The sequence below is a fragment of the Strix uralensis genome, chromosome 20 (genome assembly GCF_047716275.1).
Source record: "Strix uralensis isolate ZFMK-TIS-50842 chromosome 20, bStrUra1, whole genome shotgun sequence".
NCBI lineage: Eukaryota > Metazoa > Chordata > Aves > Strigiformes > Strigidae > Strix > Strix uralensis.
In genome coordinates, this window is record NC_133991.1 from 5,764,472 (window position 1) to 5,787,104 (window position 22,633).

General features: G+C 42.4%; 1 protein-coding gene across 1 annotated transcript; it reads left to right on the forward strand.

Annotated features, from left to right (window-relative positions):
• Positions 1 to 2,792: 2,792 nt before the first annotated feature.
• Positions 2,793 to 22,139, forward strand: LOC141952555 (3 beta-hydroxysteroid dehydrogenase type 7-like). The gene is given in 8 exon segments (XM_074890143.1): positions 2,793 to 2,940; positions 6,711 to 6,866; positions 9,749 to 9,857; positions 14,067 to 14,166; positions 15,049 to 15,211; positions 16,212 to 16,665; positions 17,253 to 18,352; positions 21,061 to 22,139. Coding segments are annotated over 6 exon segments (1,116 nt in total). The 3' UTR covers positions 16,652 to 16,665; positions 17,253 to 18,352; positions 21,061 to 22,139.
• The last annotated feature ends 494 nt before the right edge of the window (positions 22,140 to 22,633 follow it).

A 22,633-nucleotide genomic window follows, 5' to 3' on the forward strand; every position in this document is an offset into this window, starting at 1 on the left:
TTGCATTGCATTGCAGAGCGAGGCACTACCTGGACATGGCAGACTCTTCCTGCAGGAAGAGCCCTCCGATTCCTGCAGCAGTTTTAATGCAATGCAGGTACATGGATCACAGCTTTCCCTCAGCTGAGCTGGGGCACTCGGAGGCTGCAGCAGACTGTGCGAGGGGGAACAAGCCACAGAGAGGATTCTGCAGGGCTTAAGAGCATAAATTAAAATCTGTTATTTGCAACTTGCCTCACTTCCTCATAAATTTCCTTACTGTTCAAGGAAGTCAAGTTGGCTGATCTAAGACAGCAAGGACTCCCTGGCCCCCCTCCCTGCAACCCCCCAGCACCTCCTGGGCATCTGCCTCCTCCAGAAGCGGCTGTATTTGGCGTCACCTCTTGTGACAATTCAAACTATTAGAAGAGAAAGTGGTTAGGGACTTTTTTTTTTTAACCTTTCTATGATGGGAACAACTACCCATTTAAATGCAACTATCTGTTTGCAAAGGGAGGCTTTACTCTGCGTGAGCCTTGGCTGTAGGAGAGGACCTGGGCTCTTTCTGACAGAGATGTGACAGTTCTGGTTTCTGAACTTGTTTCTTGTATCCTAACAAAAACAAGATATGTAAATTGCAACCAATTTTTTTCCGCCCACCCACAGATTACACTGCAGATATGCAGATACCAATATTGTAGCAAAGGCTAAGTCTTGTAAACACTGAGAAATGTCCACAGCGCCAAGTCCTCTGCTTCATACAGCTTTTTGCATCGCTGATGAGGACATACTCAAGGTTACTTGATGCCAAACATTCCCATGCAACACTTCTCCGGGTCTCTCTGGGTGTATTTATCTTGGTTTTTGTGTCCTAACACCTCCAACTCTGATATATTTATCCTTGCAAAAAGTCCTCTGAGGGAAGGCGGTTCTGTTAATCACTACTGTACAGATTGGGAGTTGCTGGATAAAAGGCTAAATTAATTTCTTGGGACGTTTGTGGCTGTGCTGGTCTGCCAAGCACCAAATTAGCATCAGGCCCATGTTGGTCTCTGGGCCATTATGGCCACTGATTGTAATCACAGCAAGGGGAAATGGCATTTTTCCTAATGCTTAACACAGCACAAGAAAAATCAATGGCAGAGTTGAACAGATTGAACTTCTAGCAGGAGCTGATTAAAAGAAAAAAATACATATATTCACAAACAAACCACAGTTACTCTTTGAATACACTGCCTTAACTCTTCATTAACCACATGCTCAGAAGCAAGTTGCTATACAGCTTACTTTTTAAAGACAGACAAGCATTAATGCTATAGTAAGAACAGCTCTGACAATATTATTTTCTACATTCACGCAGTTGGAATTGCTCTCCACATTTCAGCCTGTTGTATGTGACCAGGGAAGGGCTACCAGGAGCACCCCTACACCCGTGCAGCCTGAATCAGCATCTGTAACCTGTGCTCACAGACTGGGGAAGTGGGGATGGGGAATGTAGTGATCCTGATATGGGACCAAACTAATCCTGAGCTTCCCAAGCAACACTGTGGCCAGAAGGGCAACTACTATGCTGTACAAATTATAAAGAAAAAGTAAGCAGGGAGATTACATTACCCTATTTATCATTGCTACCTCTTAGGACATTGTGTCTACAGTTCACCAAAACCAGTGACAAGTTGGTTCAAAGATGGATTGGGAAATATTTGACTACTGCAGACTTAAAGAAATAATTTGCTTGGCATCAAAGAGGGTCTGGTAGCTGATCAGGCCTGACTTAGTTATCTCTGAGACTCTTTATGAGAGAGGCAGAGAGAGAAACTGCTGTGCCAGAGGGCAGGTTTCCCCACGCAGCACCCTCCTCCCAGTCCCGCCTTAGGACAGGATCAAGCACCCTTAGGCAAAGCCAATCCTTTTGTTTGTTTGTTTTTTGTCCACATGACAAACTGGATAGCACACATCCTTTGCAGCCTAGCAAGGAAAAAGTATATGAGCCACTATCTGACAGATAAAATAACAAGAGTGCACTCCTTTAATGATGATGATAATTAACCATTGTAACAATTTGCCAGAGGATGTGGTAGAGCTTTTACTACTAGACATTTTTGATATTATGAGAGGACTTTCTCCCCCTACAGAAGCATGTGTGTGTGTATGGATATATTCCAACTCAAAGAATTCATTCAGGAGAGCCATACCAGATAATCAAACCGGCAGCGTCAGTGATCATAAAGTTGCAATGACCATTCCTGGCCCTGCCTTCACTGTGCACAGTACAGCTCAGCACTGGAGACATGTGCTGCTATATGCCATCTGTACAAATTCACTAGTGCATGGGAACAAGATCTTTGTAGCTTCACACTAAAAGGTGGCTGCCCTAAGCACATCTCTAGGACACACCATCTTTGTGCAGCACCCAGAGCTATAACTTACAACCCGATCCGTGGGAAAGGGCTGTCCAGGATGGAAAACTTCTGGCATCAAAAGTTTGGACTGAGACTGGCCACATACCAAGGCAAGCTAGAGGTGCCCCGCTGATCATGGGCTACTGTGGTAGAAGGGAAAGGCTGAGTCAGAGAGCCCAGAATTGGCCTGTATGTATCATTGGTATGTCTGTGGCAGCACTTGTGTAACTGTGCCAATGAAAACCTGATTTATATATAACCAGATGGAGTTAATGTCCCACCAGTAACTTTATATGACAGTTAAACTTTAGACTTAGTTCAGAAAATATATTGGCTGGGAGAAAACAGCACATGATAGGATCTTGGCAACAACCTTCTCTCTACTCCTCAACCACAAAAACATCTTCAGAAATGGATAGAGCCTGGGTCTACCTGGTGACAGGAGGATGTGGTTTTATTGGGGAGAAGATCGTAGAGGTCCTGTCTCAACAAGACTACATCAAAGAAGTCAGAGTCTTTGGTTCAGTAGCAAGAGAAGAAGTAGAAAAATTCACCACAGGTAAGAAAAGGACATCATCTTCTATTTAGTGACCCTAACCCTCCCTTTCAAGACATCTGGTATTATGTTGGAGATGCCACAGTTACAGGCATGGGGAGGAACCTGGATTAAACAGACTGCATGAAGAATAACTTCCAGCTCAGAGAGGTTTTTCAGCATAGGACTAAGTCAAAGCAAAAAGATCCATAGCGTGTAACCCCAAGAGATATATCACAAGGAGGATCTAAGTCCCCACTCAGGGATCAGTTGTAAGGAGCAACATGCACACTGAGCACCTGACCTGGGAACTTGGCTAACTGGTTGCTTCTGCTCAACCAGTCTGACTAACAGCAAATGCTCCTGAACTGCTCCAACCAGTTACCAATTCTGAGAAACATAACCAAAAACCCTTGACAATAATAGAATCAAGCTCAGCATCTGCTGCAGATATTGTGAAATAAATTACTGAAATAATTGAGAGAAACCTATAGTAAGTAGCCTTACTGTGCTGCGCATAAAAAAGGAAGTCTTGGTAAACACGCTCAAAAATACTAAATTAATCCATTTGATCATATCCTGAGAGCTGCCTTCTGATGTTTCACCAGGGTTGATTACAGTGAGATATGCTGGGGAAAAACAACCTGTTTTACTGGATTTGAGAATACCCACACCAAACAAGCCAATGCAGATCATGGTGCTCTGCACAGTTAATGGTGGGCTGGGTCCCCCTCTCTCCGACTGCCCAAACCTTCAGCCTGCTTCGAAGGAGAGGAAACAATGATAAGGGAGATCCTATCTGTCAGGAGATATCAATAGAAAGGAGATACACTTAAAGCAAATTAAAAGACTCCCAGGGAAATATCACTATCAGAAACTGTCCCTAGGCAGATGAACTCACCAGACTGGTTTTCCCCAGGCTTCAGGTAGCCAATTGCCTTAAGAGCATCATCCATAACTGAAGAAAAAACTGTTTGAGCCTTAAGGAGGTGCCGTAATCTCTGCTCCAGGAGAGATCTGTGGCCTAACACCACAGAAAATCATAGAAAAATGAGGCAGAAGCAGCCCTGAGAGGCCACCCCAACCCCTATCCCTCTGCCCCAAGGCAGAATCAGGTTGGCCACGACCTTCCTGACAGATGTTTTTCTGTACTATCCCCAGGCCACCTCAGGCAGCCAATTTCTGCACCGTCAAGCCATTGATGTTGGTACAGTATAATCTGCAATTCAAGTCCTTGATTTCTCATCTAACCTTACAGGTAGAATAGGTTAATACTGTCATTTTTTTAGAATAATTGTCATGATCTGAAAACCAGCCCCCCTTTCCTCTCCACACTGTTTTCTCCTTTAGTCTAAAGCAACTCTTGTGCACTCCTCTCTCCTCCACAGCTCACATTTTCTGTATCTCAGGGTTTTGGCACTGCTCTTTTCTGGGAGAGTGGCACCAAGGTTAGGACAGAGAGGCCAGCTGTGGCCTTCTCAGTGCTGAGCAAAGCTGATGGATTTATTTCTTCTGTCCTGCAAACTATTCTCCTATTTGTACCTGTCAGTACAATTATGCCTTTTCCATAGTTGCAAGACCCTGCTGACAGGCAATAACTCCTGAGCTGCCCTGGCCCAATTTAATTCTTTCATGAAGATCCACTGCCTCTTCCCTACTAAGCCCAACAACGTCTCTTTATTCCTATCTAATTTCACCTTTTTTTTCCCAGACTCTATTAGTTGCGTTCAGCTCATACCCTAATCCTCTAAGGTACTTCGAATCCCTCCCAGTCTGATGTTATCTGCTGATTTAATGAACAAATCTGCCAGATTCTTGATGAAAACAATAAAAAAGACTCAAATACAGCAATAAGCCCTGGAGAGCCCCAGGGCAGCCACCTACCACAGCTGGCAATTCCCTGGGAACTGTAATTCAGCCAGTTTTGTGCTCACCCTAATGTGGCTTACTTAGACCATCTTTTACTGACTTGCTTATGAGAATGACACAGAGTTTCTAAAGCCCTTCTAAAATCAAGATAGATGACATCGACCTGTTCCACAATATCCGTACAGCCTGTTAACTTGTCATAAGAACAAAGGAGATTTATCTGACTTGATTTGTTCTTGACAAATCCATGTCAGCTGCTTCTAGTCTCCTTACTATCCTGCAGGTGCTCACACACATGTTGTCTAAGTGTGTGTTCCTGAATTTCCTGGGGTTGAAATTAAGCTGTTCTGTAATTTCCTGGCTCTTCTTTACCTCCTTTCTAAGGACAGGTGTTTCATTTGCTCTACTACAGTCTTCCAGTGCCTCTAAAAGTTCTCCAAAGTAGCTGATAATGCAATAAAGCTGCGGTTACATCCATCACCTCTTTAGTAGCCCTGGATAAAGCTCATCAGGCCTTATCACTTTAAAAATTTCTCATGGTTGCCTTGTATCCTCCCTGGTTTTGGCTGAGGTCTCATCATTCTCTTGCTGGTCTTAATTGCACCAGCTGCCTTAAGACAGGTGATGCAAAAGAGACTATTTAACACTTCAGCCTGAGTAGTTACAGGCTTTCCCTCACCACTAAGTAGCAGCAAAATCCTCCCCACCATGAGGTTGCTAATGCTCTGCTCCACCTTTCAGCAGCAGCATCCTTCTCTGCACTCCAGTCCTCCAGGCAAGTGTATTACCTATGTGGATAATGCCGTCTTTCTTTTTCCCCCTCTATTCTTACTGAAACAACTCTATGCTTTAATATTTAATTAATTTAATATTAAAATTCCTATGAGCTAGTCCACCAAATCTTGGTTATGCTAATTAAGAAATCAGCATGACCCTTTTGTAAAACTTCTGCCTCTTCCTACATCCTTGTCCTGGTAGTTGTTCACTGAGTGTTTCCATGTCATAACACTTCCACGACTGGAGTCACAGACCCTTCCCTGAGCTGTGCACGTGTCTGATCCTTCAGAAATCACTGCCCCGGTCCCTGGCTGCATGGGGCTCTCCAGGAAGCTGCCAGCCCAGGGCAGAGGACACATCTCCTTCCCAAAACAACGCTGCAACTGCTACTACTGTCTGGCTTATTGCAAAATCCCCAAGCAGTACAGCTTCCTAACCCAGCTTCCTGTTGGCCTATTCCCAACTACAGGAAAAGAAAAAGGGAAAAATCCTACTTAAATTTTACAACGCTGTCTCAAAGCAAGAAAATTAGCAGTAGATGCAACAGTAGCCATCTATGGAACTGCTCTTCTGAGGCAGAGGGCAGGGGAAAAAAACCCCTCTGAATGGCTCAAAGGGCAGAATTTCCTCTGAAACTTTTTAACCTGTTACATTATTTCCCCTTCCCATCTACAGTATTTGCAGTTTCAATAAAGCTCTGTGCAATGCCCCTTGAACTTGCCTGGTGTTATTCCCAGCAAGGTCTAAAAATTTTCTGTCTGAAAGAAATTGTCCAGCACAGCTTCACCCATTCACATGCACTGGAGCAACTCCTGTAACCAGCTGCAGCTCTGGCCAACACTCTCCTGTTCTTGCTCAGCACTGTCCTTGGACAATGACAGACGCAGCTATTCTGACCCACAGTTGATGCAAACTGGCAAAGTGCTGTGCTGAATTAAACCAGATGCAGATCTGGTTCCTTGGGGTTCAAAAGCAGGGATGTATTTTCCCCTGGTGTGATGTATTCAATGGCATAGCCATTAGTGTGCTTCAGCTTGGCCTGCAGAGAAGAAAGCTTTCCAAGCAGGATCCTCATTCTGCAAGAAGGTGAGGATGCTGATTTGGACTTTTTTTCCCCCTGCATCTATGGTTATATTATTTTTCTCCAGCTACCACTCATGTGACAATGATGAAAGGAGACATTTGAGACTACAATCTGCTCCTTGCTGCCATGTGGGGAGTTCACGTGGTTATTCACACAGCTGCTATTGTGGGCTATAGAAACACTGTGCCCTTTTGGGAAATGAGAGCTGTCAATGTTGGGGGTAAGCTCTTTAAAACAAGCAATTAAACACAGCCTTAAATTCACACACCTTGGTGTAGTCATACAAGAGGCTATGACAAACCTATCCTCTCTGATTTAGTGCTCCCTTGTCCCCTGAATTTCACACACATCACTCTACTACAAGATGAGAAAGGTGCCCAGGACCTTTCCTTTGCAGGGGGAAGTTTCTGCCATTGCCCCTCTGTCCTTGCTCAGGGCAGGCCATGCTGCTCCTCTCCACTGATAAAGGTTCATCTTAGAAGGTCAAATCTGGACCCAGTTATTACCCAGTTATTCTGATCAAGGGTATAACTTTCACTAATAGTACTGAGGTGATTCAGAACATGCCTATAGTGGTAAGAAACCATTTTGTATGTGACAAGGACAACAATTAAAAGTTAACCCCTGTTCTAGATAGCTTATAGCTTTCCCAGGTCTTTCCAGGGAAAAAAGCCCTACAATACGTACCAGCACAAGACTATACCAGTTGAACTGCATCCACACTGTAAGGGAGTGATGTTATTTTATAGTCAGAGTTCACAACTATTATGTATCTACAAGCCATGCATAAGTGAAAGCTGCACGTTGTCTTCCCATCACCAAGACCTGATTTCATGTTAGGTGCAAGATCTGCTTAAAGAAAACTTGTTCATAAATCTAGGAAATAAGCACAGGCTATAAAAATAATGAAATCCCTATTACAGCAGCAATTCCAATGGCACCTCAGGCTGTTAGCTACTAAAATAGTTGTTAACCACAAGGAAGGAATTTTATATATTTTTTATATACATATATCTCAAACTCAATTACTGCTTACTGCTTCTACTATTTGCTGATACATTCAAGGGCAACATTTAAATTCCATCCTTCTTTTCATTGCTGTAGTTGTTTTCAAAACCAGATGCTTTTAAGAGCCTGTGTTGTGCATGTGTACTGAGAATATTCAGAGCCTGAGGGTTTCTGCTACCTTTTAATGGCTTTGTGAGATCTTCCTCTTCATTGTCTGCTTGCTATGAGCAAGGTACTTCAGTGTAGTGAGGTTTTTACAGATAGCAGTGAACAGCGGGCAGCTCCCCTATTCAGCAAACCAAACCTCTCGCAGATGTTTGCGACATTCCCAGAAAACCACACACACGCAAAGATTTTTCCAATGTGACTGAATGCCTCTTTGAGGAGCACAGTTTGAGATGTCTTAACAGATGCCTGATTTTCATACAAACTGTTCTGCATTTTTGCCTCCCCTTGGACGGCTTCATGTCCCTAAAGGCTGCTGCCCTCACTAGGACTGCCCAAAATCTTGAATTGAGAGATTAGTCTAAAGTTTTCTATTAAAATCATAGAAGGTCAAAGAATAAAAAGGAACTAATAATTTGATATCTGCTGTAGACTTAATGGAAAAAAATAGGGTCAGGACAGGTCAACTATATAATCCTCTAGCTGATTCCTCTGTGTAACTCAGGCCACAGAAATTCATCCAATTAGTGCCTTAAGCCCAACAATTTGTGGCTAAATTGGACTATGGCTTTTCAAAAGACTTGTGCCTAGAATTAAGGACTGCAAGTTAATGGGCTATCTATCATGTCTTTCAGGCAAGCCATAACAATGTTGAAGAGTATTAGTGTGGCCATGGTTAATTACCATTTCTGGCAAAAATTTGCATCTTCTGCTTTGATTCTCTCCTGTTTCAACCACTGGTTGCTGAATCCTGTTGTAGTCTTGTTGACTAAATTGAAGAGCCCTCTTCTACAAGAATTATTTTTTTCTATCTAGTCACTTAAAGACTTTTTAATCTGCTTCTTGTTAAGATGAATGAATTTTAACTCAGCTGTTTCCAGCAATGTTTCTCATCAGGGGTTCTCAGTTAACTTTACATGCTGTGATAGGCTCATGGAGAAGCAAATGGATTATTTTCCACCAGGTCTTCATATAGACTCATGCCCTCTGAAATTATCCTAAACTCAGGATTTCCTTGATAATTTCAGACTTTGCCCTAACAACAACAGAGAAATCACAAGGCCTCCCAGACAAGATCTGCAGCAAGGCTCAAGGGCAGAGCCTGATTAGCCAGTATAAATAGTATGGAGATTTCTGGAAACCAACCCTATGAGTGGTTTCCTTTTAAGATCTGCCTTATCAGGTTTGAAGGCCCTCAGTATGCAACCATAGTTATGCTGTTGTCATTGAGGTTCTCGTAGAATCAACTTGAACCAAATCACAATGAATGCAAAAACCATTCCTGGAAAAGTCATAAATCATTTAAACCCACCCCCTCCCCGTAAACCCCCAAAACCAACCAACCAAAACACACACACACACTGACCCACAGGTTCAGCCAGAACAATCTTTCTTAAACCAAACCGTGCTTCAGATTCATGCAGACTTGTAAGTTGCCCCCACGATTTAATTTAAAATTCTGCATCTACCAGGAGGCTGTTGCAATGATTTTTCACCCTATAGTCACCCTGCAGAACTTCTGCAGAGCAATATATTCAACTAAAACAACAATCCAGAAGGCTGCAATTCACCATTTGACAGTCTGCCCATGAATCAAAAAAAGGCAGAAAACATGGAGCTTTGCTCTGCTGAGCTGTCAGCTTCCTTTATGTTAGCAACTATTAAGTCCCACTGAAGTCAGTTGTCAATAGCCATAGAGGTTAAGCCACATTATAGCTACAGATGTAACTGCTACTCTCACGTTATAAACTATCCATGCCTGTGCAAACATATCTGAGGAACTTGACCTGTGGCTTTACAGCTTTTCAGCCATAAAAAAGATGGATCTGTTCCAAGTCAGAATCCCAAGCCTGGAAATCTTTTTTTGACTTCCATAACAGGAACCAAGGCAAGGTGGTTAACATTTGTTCTTCCCAACCTGCCCCACAGGTACTGAAAATGTGTTAAAGGCCTGCTGTATCCTGAACATCCCATATGTTGTCTACACAAGCTCCATTGCTGCAGTGGAACCCAATACTTTGCACGAGCCCATGTTCAGGTGAGGCTAAGCAAATCTCCATTACTCTGGAACTCCAATTAAACAGCAATGAAATTGCAACCAGATGGAGATTTTTGCCGTGGTGACAAAGGAGAAGATATGTGTTCCTCTTCCTGTCAATTTGTCTTCTCTTTCTTGAAAATCCTGCTTTGCTGCTTTTCACTTTCAAGAACCATACCTTTCCCATCCTAAACTTGACCAGTAGTGGAAACCACTGATGGCAAGAGTTGGCTGAGAGATGTATGACCCAACTGCATCTTCAGGCTGTCTCCCATATGTATGTCCCTGCTCCTCTAAGCCCTAAAATCAGTTTCAGATAAGTTCTCAGATGCTTAAGGTTTGTGATAAGTTGTGTCAAGTTGTATCCTGCTGTTGGGTCAGAGTTTTTGCTCTCCCCCCACACTGAGTCAATCCAAAGGACAGGTGATGCTCTACTGTTACCAACCCACTTTCCCTCCTTGTTTTAGCTCCACAGTGAATTGCTAGCAAGCCTGTACTCATCTCCTATTATTAAATGTGGTCAAATGTATACAGATTATTTTAGCACTATTTCAGAAGAAAATTAGTTGGTCACACAGTCTTAGGGGACAGATGCATTTGGCGTGAAGTTGCCCTGCAGTATTCATGTGTAGTTACACTCTCTGTGACCTGGATCTGACCTGTATATCACACCCTTCTATCCCTCAGAATCCTTTTTCTTGGCAACACGCTTATGAGGGCTAATTCTTGGGCTTTATACACTTTGGGACATTATGCTCAACCCATCTCTTTGTATACGGCTCCTATGAGACTGACCCACAGACCTAGAAGAAGCAGGAGAGCTTTAGAAAACCTCCTGCGACAAAGGTGGGATTTGGAGAAATGCAAAGACAGAGGTCAAAATTACTGTTTGGAGGGGTTTTGATATTCAGAACTGACTTTCACTATCAGTTGACACTCCTGCTCACAACTCAGCATCTGGATACCTTTTCTATGCATGTGGCAACAGTGCTTGCACCTTGAGAACTGGGTGGATATTTCTGAAGACCAGGAGCTGAAGTTTTAGGTTAAATTTGAAGTCAGGTAGAGACAGCTGCAGTCTGATACTTACCACTGTAAGGTTCCTTGCTGATTTCAAGCATGGTTGTAGCCACACAGACTGCTCAAACCATGGAAACTTGTGTGCAGGGAGAACTGGCTCAAAGTCAAGTTTTGTCTCTACAAGCAGCCAGCCTAGACACAGCTGGCTTCAATCATTTGGCTCTAGAAATTTGCACCCAGCTAGAAAAGGCTGTCTAAGACATAACTTAAAATGACCTACAAGCCTAAATTTCATACTCACAAGTAAGCTAAGGCATAACCCAGTTGTTTTGAAAAGTGTTTAAGCACTCAAATCTGTAGAATAGATGTCTGATTTAGGGAAAAAAAACCATGAGAGCAATGAACCTCAATCCATTTGGGACCATGAGCACTATAGACACTGTGTCACTGAAAAGCTATGGGATTTGGTTATTAGCATATCTAAGTCATTTCTAAAAATGAATGTAGATACAGGCACATCCTTGTTAGTATTTTAGTCCTGTGACCTAAGAGGTGCATGTGAACAGATGCCTTGAAAAAATCTACCCCAAATCTTGCCTGAGAGGACAGTCCTTTGGCTTGTAATGATGGCACCAATGGGTGCAAGCAAAAACCCATCTGGGGTGATGCTTAGAGAGTTACACATGAACATCCTCTGCCCACCAACTCCCAATCCTTCCCCATCACAAATGCAAATAAAACCACCACCTAGAGCTTTTAACTCATTTTGCAGAACACACTCAGGTTCTCCCATGATGCTGGGAGAAAGCTGGAGAGAGCGGTCCTCATTCTCCAGTGATTTTGCTTTTAAACTAAGGGAATTACATCATGCAAAATGAGAGAAGGGTCAGACCACCAGTAAAAAATTACACCACTTGTCTCATAGGGAGCCCAGCGGTGACTGGAAGGCAACGTAATATGGCTCCGTTTTCATGACAGGTGATATGGCTTTCCCCTTCCTCCACTTCCCATCTCCCTCATCCCCACCCAATCTGTTCTGCTCTTCTCCCTCACAGTCCATGATCCTGCCTGCCTGCCTTTTTCTTTTTCTCTTCCCCCTTCTCCATCATTCCTCATATAATTTTATTTAACTCACTTTTACATGCTTGGGAATTGACACAGACAAAGCATGATTAGTCTCTGGACAGGGTGATGGGTGCAGGGATAATGCTCACACCTCAGCATCCGACAATAATAGAAAATGCCTCTGTCAGTCTCAATCCCTCTGAGACAGCCACTGCTGAGATACCTTCTGACAATGCTGCTCCAGTCTTATTAGTGTTCAGTTATCTGTGATCGTTTTGAAAAGCAAGAGCATTATGCTGAGCTCTTTGTTACTACCAGGCTTCAGAAGGGGTGGGGGAAGGCAAACATGAGCAGAGCTCTGCAGACCAGGAACAGCAGGCAGGTTTGCCCCCTCTGTGAAGCTGCTGCTTTTTAAAAGCTTTGTAAGGCAAAAAATAAATTTGGATTAAAAAAACCAAAGTAATTAAAACTAGAACTTTTAGATAACCTCCCTAATTGTTTTAGGCCTCTCCTGGGCTTGCAACAAATCATGCACAATCAATCTTTTGTCTTGCTTGTTTTCTGGTTTGTCTTTTGCTCATCACCCATAAACACAGGAAAGGGGCGGAGGGTTTTGTGATAAAAGCCCATGGTGTGCGAGGAGGCTGTATTTCTGATGCTCCTAATTTATTTCTGTTGCTCCTAATTTATTTCTGTTGCTGAAGCACAAGAAGGCCCTGATCTCAGCTGGGATATCTGACACACAAGATACTAGATTGCTGAGCAGGCAAGAGAAAAGCAACAGTATTATCCACGTTTTACACATGGAGATCTGAGCATACAAAAGAGTAAGCAAGTTGCCCAAAGTCAAACAGGGAGCCCGAGTCAGAGCTTGTTCTCCTGAGGCCCAGTGTTTGACAAAAAGATCTTTGCTGCAGATTTGCTGCATGAACTCGTCACAGGTCACTTAACCCTTCCAAAAGGTGCATCCAAACCCCATCTGCAAAAGAAGCAAGATAATTCTTCATTACCCTGTGTGGAAGTACCCCATGCCTGGCAGAGTCTGGTGTTTGCCTAGGGTGAATTTTTCTAGGACAGCAAAATAGAGTAAATTAATTTTAAAATGTAAAGAAAGACTCCTGCAGCATGCAGAGGGAGAAAGAGCTCCCATACTAGTCATGGCAGTAGGAGAGCAAGTGGCCACAGGGTATTCATGGATGGTCCTTCCCAGTGCTTCAAACAACTTTTCTTCACTCCCTCGCTCCTCCAGAGACCACTGAATCTGCTTAACTGAATCCTGCAATGGACTAATGTTGATCTAGAACCACAAAATGCCAGCACCCTGGTGGGGAATAGAGCTGCTTTCTTGTTTCTCCTTGGAATTATTTCAGGGCCTGTGAGGCCAGTTACATGTTAGATCCCATGGGCTTTCCTCCTTGCAGCTGTAAGTTAGGAGGCTGAGGAGCAGCTTATCATTCATAGTACCAACCAAGTATCCACAGCATGGCTGTGAGCCCTGCTTGCACTTAATCATGGGTCCGCTTCTTTGCTCTTCCCCTTGAGCATAATTTGATAAGGGAGATGAAGGAATAATCCCAGCACAAACCTGCTAATTGCATGTCTTCCAAGAGATCACTAGCAGCTCTATCACATCACCAGCAAATGTCTCCCAACTCTAATCAGCTCTGTGAGAAACTCAAGCAGCAGCTTCTCCTTTTTATGGCTTATGAGAGGCTTTTCTCTACCTCTAATGAAAAAATGAAGTAGGATTGCTCTCATTTTCCTGCCCTCCATTTTGTGCTCCTTCCACCTTGTTCAGCCACTTATGAGTTGCTTAAAAATGTAACTCCACTGCCTTATAATTCGCCTGCCAGACTTTTATTTGCTTCAATCACACCACTAGACAAGAACAAATCCAGCTATCAGAAATAAAATCATTACCCTCATGCAAACCTGCCTATGAACACCCAGAACCACCTGGTATTTCTTGAGGCCTTATTTCTTGCAAACTGCAGCATGGACTCAGATTCATATAACTCACAACCAGTGGTAAGTCCCTGGGGAGCAGGGATTGCAGAGTAAATCACGCTGTGACAAATGTCTCCAAGCCCATGGTCGCTCCCTGCCTCTCACAATCTATTTCAGAGAAAATGAGGACACCAAATACAGTGGAGAAGTGGAGCTGCCTTATGGGAAGACAAAGGCCATGGCAGAAAAACTTGTATTAGAAGCCAGTGGAAAAAAGGTACAAAAGTCAATGGTAGCACCTGTGGTATTACAGCACAGGATGGGTAGGAGAGAGATGGTTAGAAAGACCCCACAACTCATATCTAAGTGTGTAGCCAACTGCTGCCTTGACATGATGCAGAAACCACATCACCCTAAGTTTACCAAAGCCTGATATTCCCACATCATCAAGAAGTTGCCAAACTCTTGAAAGATCAAAGGGTGCTGCCCTTTGAGCCCGTACTTTAACTCCAACAGGAGTGTGACTTTGGAAAGAGTTGTCTTAAATTAGGGCCTAAGAAACCAGGTTCACCTAGTTCATACGGCATAAAGGTATAATTTTCAGACGTGCCTGAGTGATTTAAGAATCAAAAATATTAGTGTACCCAGAGTGAGCCACCTACGTAAGCTAGTTGCCTAGTATTTTTAGACTCCCAGTGCAGTCAGCTGACAGATGAGTTCTAGAGGACAAAGCAGAATATAAGAACGAGACTTCTGTCCTAAATCACTGCCTGGAGCCTCTCTCTCTCCCAGTTACAGTGTGAGGCCAGCCAGCTTAGCTGGCTTTCTCTGGTACCTGATTTTGGTTGTTGCAAATACTTGTTTATACATCACAACTGCAGAAGAGTTAATGCCACTAGCACCCTCCATCCAACATCTCTCAGTGAGCACCACATGGGTGCAGGTGTGTTAGGAAGAAAAAAAAAAAAATCAAACCGAGCCTCTCCTTGTATTTTTAGGGACACAAACCAGGCCCTAAATGTCCAGAGCACCTCTGCAAATGTTGACTCCTCTAGCCCAATATTCCCAGCTTTTGGTTTTATCTGGCAAACCCAATATCACTGCAGGAGATTTCATCTCTGAACCCACTACTCGCTAACATCCATCCCTGATTTTACAGCTGAGCAACAGTGGTAAACTCACAACCCGTATCATCCGTGCAAACACAGTGTATGGGGAGAAAACAATGTTTCTTCAAGAGTTGTATTTGCTTGCCAAAGCCAGGAACGATGTGTTGAACTACCTGGAGCCTGAAAACACAGAGCATAATTACACATACGTGGGTGAGTGAATGATTGACCTCTTTGCATGTGGTACTACCACACTGTTTTAGTCACAGGGGATTTTACATAGCTGAACCATAATCTTCCAAGACAGAGGTGAGTATGGTGAATGAGCACAAATATTTTTATAACCACAAAACTTAGACTGGCTAAAAGAATTTTTAAAACAGTTATTTACATTCTACTGTTTTCCCTGGAAAGGGTTTTCTTTTTTCCCCTCAACATAGGGAAAAAGTTGTTTAGAAAACTGAAAAAAGTCAGCAGAAAAAAGTATAGAGATCTAATCTTCCTTTTTCTAGGTAAATGTTTCAAGGGATATATGGGGGGAGAGAGAGAGAAATTCAGACAGTATTTTTAAAATGTTTTTAGTTTGAAAAGACAATTTCTTCTTCATTAGAAGAAATTAAACTAACACTACTTGTAAAATTCCTTGCAAAAAAGGCTGTACTACATAACTGATTTTAGCAAGCACAAGAAACTACTCACAAAACCTACAGAAAGAGTTTTTTGTGGTGTTGAATGCATTTCAGGGAAGTATAACTCACCATTAAATCATGCAGTTATTTCTGTGCAGCACACTTCTATGTCTTTTTCCAAAAGTGCAGATAACAGTAGTTTGAAAATGCTGTTAGAGAAGAATCAGGCCTAGATAAATCAAGTGACTTCTTCAAAGGCTCACAGCAGAGCCAGGAATAAAACCCTCGAGCACTGCCTCCCATTCATCCTGCTCTCACTACAAAACACTGCCCTTTCACTTCACGTGAACCAGTATCACAAGGCACATTAATTGTCCAGCTCAAAGGGGAGACCAAAGGTTTAAAGGATCTTGGAGGTCTGGATTAACTACTCAGTCTCTCTACAGTACAGCTGAATAACACGATGAGTGCTTTTGCTACTTCACAGCACTGAAGCTGGCAGATCCAATGTACTCATTCTACAGTAAACAGGAAAATTTATCTCCTCCTGAATACCTGTTTCTCTCCCCCTCTTATTTCTCCAGGGAACATTGCATGGATGCATGTTCTTGCAGCAAGGAACTTGCAGTTGAAACCAGATTTACTTGCAGAACAAGTGTGTTACTCCTATGATGACACTCCAACAAGGAAAGGTTTTCTGATCAGGCATCAGCTGTTGTCCTCTGTGAACCCCTCAGTGAGACTAGGCTCACACATCCCTTACTGGAAAATGTGGTTAATGATACAATTGCACAGGATAATCAGGGTCATTCTGTACCCTTTCTGGAAGCCACAGCCTTTCCTAAACTTGTCTTTACTGAACACTGTAGTCACCACCTTCTCCTATGAGACAGACAAAGCCTCCAGGTATTTTGGGTACAAACCTCTCTTCACCTGGAAAGAAAGCAAGCACAGAACTGTGCAGTGGTTGGAAGCAGCTGCAGGGAACCTGGAACGACCCCAGCTTCATGAAAAGAACAGCTAAGCAGCATGTTTGGGGTAAGGAGAGAGCTTATCACCCCAGCTGTGTGCACACAGATGCAGGGCTTGCTGGACTCGGTCATTCCCACGGTGCCACCACTGCGCGGGGATCACTTGTGGGAACGAGACAGGTTCAGATGAGAGACAGTGCACAGCAAACACCTTTTTGATAAAATTAGTTAACCACTTTTGTTCCACAGCCTGATGAGCTTCCATCTCTTTCCATACTCAGCAAATGGATCTCTCCCTTGCCACAGTCTTGGTCAGCTGGTGGGATGGCCGTACCTGGATCAGACACTCAAGAGGTCTTCAGCGATAATTTTGGGGAAGACAAGGAAAGCCCATTAAGTTTTAGGGTTTAATACAAGGAAAAAAATAACTCCCTTTTTGAGAGCTACCTTTTTCAAGATGCTTCATGTTATTCTTAATGTGTGGAATATCGTATCTGTTTTGAAATATTATCCCTATAAAAAGAAACTTCCACTCTCTTGTGCAAAGAGTGTATAGGCTGACTTACTTTCTAATTGTTTGGATGGATAACTGATGTCTACAAGCCTAGAAGTGGAATTCGTATAGTTTGTAACTCAAAATCTCTTACCTTGCAGCACTCCAGCAGCAAAGCAAAACAGATTAAAGCCCACATTCAGCTGCTGCACTGGCAGACAGCAACTTTAGTGAAGGCCTGAGGGGCTGTGTTTATGCTAAATAACGTCTGAACTTCAGGAGGAAGAGGTCATTTCAACTCATTCCAAGGCACTGGACCTACAGAGTCCATCTGGGAGCAGTATTTCACAGATGATATTTTCCTAACACAGTCAAGACAGGCACTTCCAAAAGATTCACAACAAAAAATGGTTTGTATCAGTTTATCAGCTCCTCTATTTTTGAGACACACAGAAAGACTGGTAAGCCTACAGTAAGCACAATAGAGATTTCAGTTTTCACTTGAGCTTGGAGGAATGGGATATTTTTACAACACTGGTTCAAATCTAAAATCAATTCTATTGGTATCACACTTCTGTGTTCTGTAAATATGTACCCATCTCCCGAGTTTTCCTACAGTAAAAGTGTACACATGTACAAATAAAAGCTTATTTTAATTACAAGTGCCTTAATCCTCCTGGAAAAAGCAAGTTTCAGCATGGCATCCTTGATAGAAATAATCAAAATTCGCTTCTTATTAGTCACAGTAATTACCCAGGAAGGGAAGCAAAGCAATACAGTGTGAGTTGCCAAGTTAACTTTACCAAAATTCACACTCACAAGATAATTCTTTGCAAAATAAGCTTACAAATCAAAAATAATTTGCTCTGGTAATTCATTAATAATTTAATATAATAAATAAATTTTTGGGAAATTATTGCAATTTGATCATAAAGAATTTGGGAAGGTGAAGTGTGTGAGTTATCAGTTCTCTACTTTTTTTTTCTCCTACCGTTTGTGCTGGGAGGTTTTTAAAAACGGGAGTAGTAAGATTGCTGAGTTTTCTATTTCACTAAAAACTCTTTTTGCAGTTTTTTCCCATTATTCAAATGGTAGTTGACAGCTTGCTAAGAATCTGACAAAGAAACACACACCCAATTTCTCATGCACGTTGCCAGAGTATCGCCACAGGACAACAACATTGACCTCAACAGGTTTTGAAACCTTGGTTTTATCTTGCCGGAAAAGAGCCACTGGGTGGAGCTGCAAGTCTGTGAGACAGGTACCCTCTCCTCATGAGTTCAAGTGTTGCAACCGCTTTTGCTTTAGCTGGTTTTTAAAAGAATGGAAAGACCTGCCCCGACAGCGAGGCTGAGGGATGGGGCGGGGGTATCTGACCATCCGGGTCTGTGCTCAGTCTGTGGCATTTGGAGTTTTGGACTTCCCTCGGCTGGCTGGATGCAGTCATCACCTTATCTTCATGTAGTCATGTCATCAAGGAGACTGAGGAAATTATTTTTCCACTCAGAACTCATTAGAAAAGAATAAAAGTTTGCTTTCTGTTTTTAAAAGTAGAATTAAATAAGGCACTCTGAGCTTTGATAAAACTTGCTTAAGTACAAGAGCTGATGCTTTCAGTCCCTTTCAGAGCCCTTGGTATATTCCCTTGTGGGATTTGGAGGTGCTGAAGATATCAGATGGGACAGCTGTCAAGGCCCAATACTATCCTAGAGATCAATGCTTTATAAGCTCACCTGCTTTCAGAAACCTTGCTTGGGAACCTCATTATGCTTTTGTTCCTGACCTGCTCATCATCACCTACGATTTTGATGCTTATCAGGATGCAGATGACATGAAGGATAAGGAACAGGGATTTTTCAAGGTAGTTAAGTGCAGGATTTTTCAAAAGTATCTGAGTTAGTTGGCTGCTTAGCTTTTTTTGTACCTACCCATCTCCCAAACCTTGACAAAAGCAAGTAGAGGATTCCCTTTCCCTGCTCATGGTAGAAGTGGGGGAAAAAGTTAGACAGCAAAGCCGCTGTGCTCTTTTCCAAAAAGATGAGTAAGCTTCCTTTGGCTGCCCTGCATTTTGGCTCCTCCAAGCTAATGCTGCTGCAGACTTCCTGTTAGATCCTTGATTTTATCAGATTATAACTTGTTTTCTCCTGGCAATGCTTTAATTCTTTCTACTGCACTGGGTTGTCATTGGCTTTTCTTTTCAGGGTCTCAGCCCTATTATATAACAGCAGCACCAAAAAAAGAGAAAAGAAAAATATTTCAGATCTGTTTCTACTTCTGGAGAGGAGCCTTTGTGCACAATTACTCATCCAAGAGATTCAGCAGGTATAACTGCTTCCCCCAGGGGCTCCATTATATAATTGGATTTCAGCCATACAAATTAAATCCTATCTTACCCCTTAGTTAAGCCAGGCAGTAAGTATTTAATGCTAATATCCCTGACAACTATTGCAGGGAGAAGCAGAGATGAAGCACAGAGGAGACAGATGCATGCATTCTCTATAGGAGGAGGGAGGATGAGCAAGGAGTGCATTGACAGAAAGACAACTGCTATATTTTAAACATGGCTAAACTTCCCCAGCATGAGCCATGGCATCTGCTGGAGTTGTCGCCTGAGCTGGAACATGGTTCTCCCTTCGTTTTCCATGTGTGCACTGAGCATTCACCCCCCAACACACACACACACACTTCAAAGAGCCACATGCCTAACCCTGTTTGAGTTTCTATGGAATTCTCTGTTCTTGTGCAATGTCTGAAGGAAGCAAGTTTAGTAATATTAAAACTCAAGCCAAACACACGAACAAGAGAAGAATCCCCAAATTAAAAGGAAAATCTCAACGGAGTTACTCATTCATCTGCATTTTCTGTTGCGCTCTGTCTTCTCCCGGCATGCTTCTTTTAGACAAAGCCCTCTGGGCAGAGACCATCTCTTTTGGTGTCTGGTACATCAGTCACATAGTTAGTACATAGTAATAAAGGAAAATAGATTCATGGTAGGAGTTAAACCAGTCAGTCTGGTACTGTAATTGGAACATAATCTCATATTGACAGTATTTAACACAGGATGCGCAAGGAACAGATGGCAGCAAGCCAGGCCTCAATCGTTCTGCAAATATTGGAAAGATGTTTTCCAAGTCCAGCTCCTGAACCTCATCTCCAATGTCGGAAGCTTTGCTTCCCCCAATGGGCCTAGATCCACTCACTAATCCTGGTTAAAGCCCAACACACCCCTGTGCTCCTGAGTTTGCAGACAACCTGGCTAGCAGTGTTTCTGTTGCTATCTTACAAATGCTTAAACAGAGATTTGAAAAAGCATCAAGGGCAAAAGTCTGTGACAGCCATTGGTACAAACACTCCCAAACCTCTTGAGCCTCTCCCTTACAGACCGAGATCTTGCCTGTGACACAAGACACAAACCCATGTGCCCTTGCAGAGTCAGAGATACCCACCAGCGTATCAGTCTGCTGCTTCTTTCACCTCTAAATTCTTCAGCCATACAATTAACTCAACGGGGCATACTGGTGACACAGAGCTGTTCCTTTCTCTAAGCCTAAAATGCTGAGCTAAAGCAGGTTAAAGGAGAGGAAGCACATTTATGTCCAAAATGCATCTTATGGTATGGAGTGAGATGGTGTTAAGTGCAGACACAAACTCAGCTCAGGGTATGGGAGAAGTATACCACGCTTCTTATATCTGCTACAGGAAGTTTAAATTGATTTTTCTCTATTTCAGCAATTAATTCCCATTAATCAACTTACTGTACAATGCTGCACTATAATTCACAAGTTTTATGTATTATATGAATAAAATTGCACATATATTTTTATGTGATTTTCATTTAATTGAATTCCAAGGAGATTTATCTGCTGGGTTATTAATAAATCTTAATATGGCCTATAACACTCAATTGATATTTAATTAACCTGCAATAACTGCCTTGTAAAATGTAAATTAAATGCTTTATTTTTCCAGGCATATAACCTTAAATCAAGTTCTTCATTCTACCAGCAAAGCAAAAAGGAGTGGGGGAAAAACAAGATTGCAGGCAACCAAACTTTAGACCTGAAAATATCTGATGTTTAAAGAGGTTCAAACTGGAAACTGGATCCATGCTCTGTAACCAAGTTCTTCTCCTGAGGAAGTACTTTTCCACTGTCTCCCCACCTTTAAAGATCACAAGAATCTGTGTGGATTTAGATGAAACATCAAAATCTCAGGAGGCTTGAAGAGAAGTGAGAAGCACCCATTATTAATAATAAGGTTGCAAATTCCCATAGGTATTGTGGTATTTGGCATTTTTCTTAAAGCCTTGGCTCCTACAGTCACATTATCAAATGAGAATGTCAATTTTCATTTAAAAATAATTAAAAAAGAAAATATGTTAAAGCCCTTTGATAGGGGAAGAAGTTTGCAAACCTGAACGTCAAAGGCATGAGAACTAAGAGACAAAAATACGTAAAATTTGATCCTTATCTTTAAAAGTATCAGAACTTTTTGAGACCTGAGATGTTTGAAAACTGGGAGGTGGCAACAAATGATCAAAACAGCCTTTACAAGAAAAGATGAGAACAGTCCAAATTATATTTTAAGATCAAACTGTTCTCCTCCCCCTCCCGTAGCAATTTACATAGATCTACATTAAATACTGCAAACTGCAACAACTACTTCTGATTTCAAAAGTAGCATAGCAGCTACCTTTGCAGAGTGATTTGAAAACTTGAATAGAGTATGACTGTCTAAAATTGATAAGCCTATAAGGTTTTACTGTCATAGCATCTAAACTTAGTATATCTTTCTTTTTTTAATGCATGGAGTGGCCAATCTGTCTTACAATATTTTATTAAATAGGGTATTTCCACCAAAGGACAGTAACCCTTACTGTCTGTAATCTGTCTGCATTAGATCACTTTAAAAGGTATTAAATGAAAATCAAAAGTTAAATGTACCATGGATTTTAAAGGTGTCACGGCATGGAAGAATAAAAATGAAGAGAATGGATTCTGACTTGCAATGAATGAACAGAAATAAATCCAGATCTTCTGTAATGGAAAGCCTGTTCTCTCTTGCTGTTCAGCCTCTCCAGTCACTCATTCACCACCCCACTTGCATAAACTACAGCCAGTGAACCCCACTCAGCCTAACCAAGTGCAGTAATTCTGCTCAGGAGCTCATGAGGCCGAGGGATTCTTAAATGGCTCCAGCGTGCCATGTAGCAGGAGGGTACGTGATCCTGCCATCCCGTTGTTACTCAAGGGCTCGCATGAATTGCATTGCTTAGAAAAGCGTTGCTGACTAGCCCAAATTTTGCCACTCTCACACTTTGCAAGCAGCTTCACTGCTTCAGAAGAGGAGTACCCGGAGCGGGGAGTCAGCAGATGCAAGTGGCCTCATGCTCGCAGTAATTGACTGGAATTTTGCAGACCTGGGTTTAATCCCCAGTTCCAGTGTGGACTCACTGGGTAATTTACAGCAGGTTTCTTCCCCTCTCTCTCTCTCTCCGCATTTTATGATTTTGGCAATTGATCAGAATTAGCCTCCTCTCCTT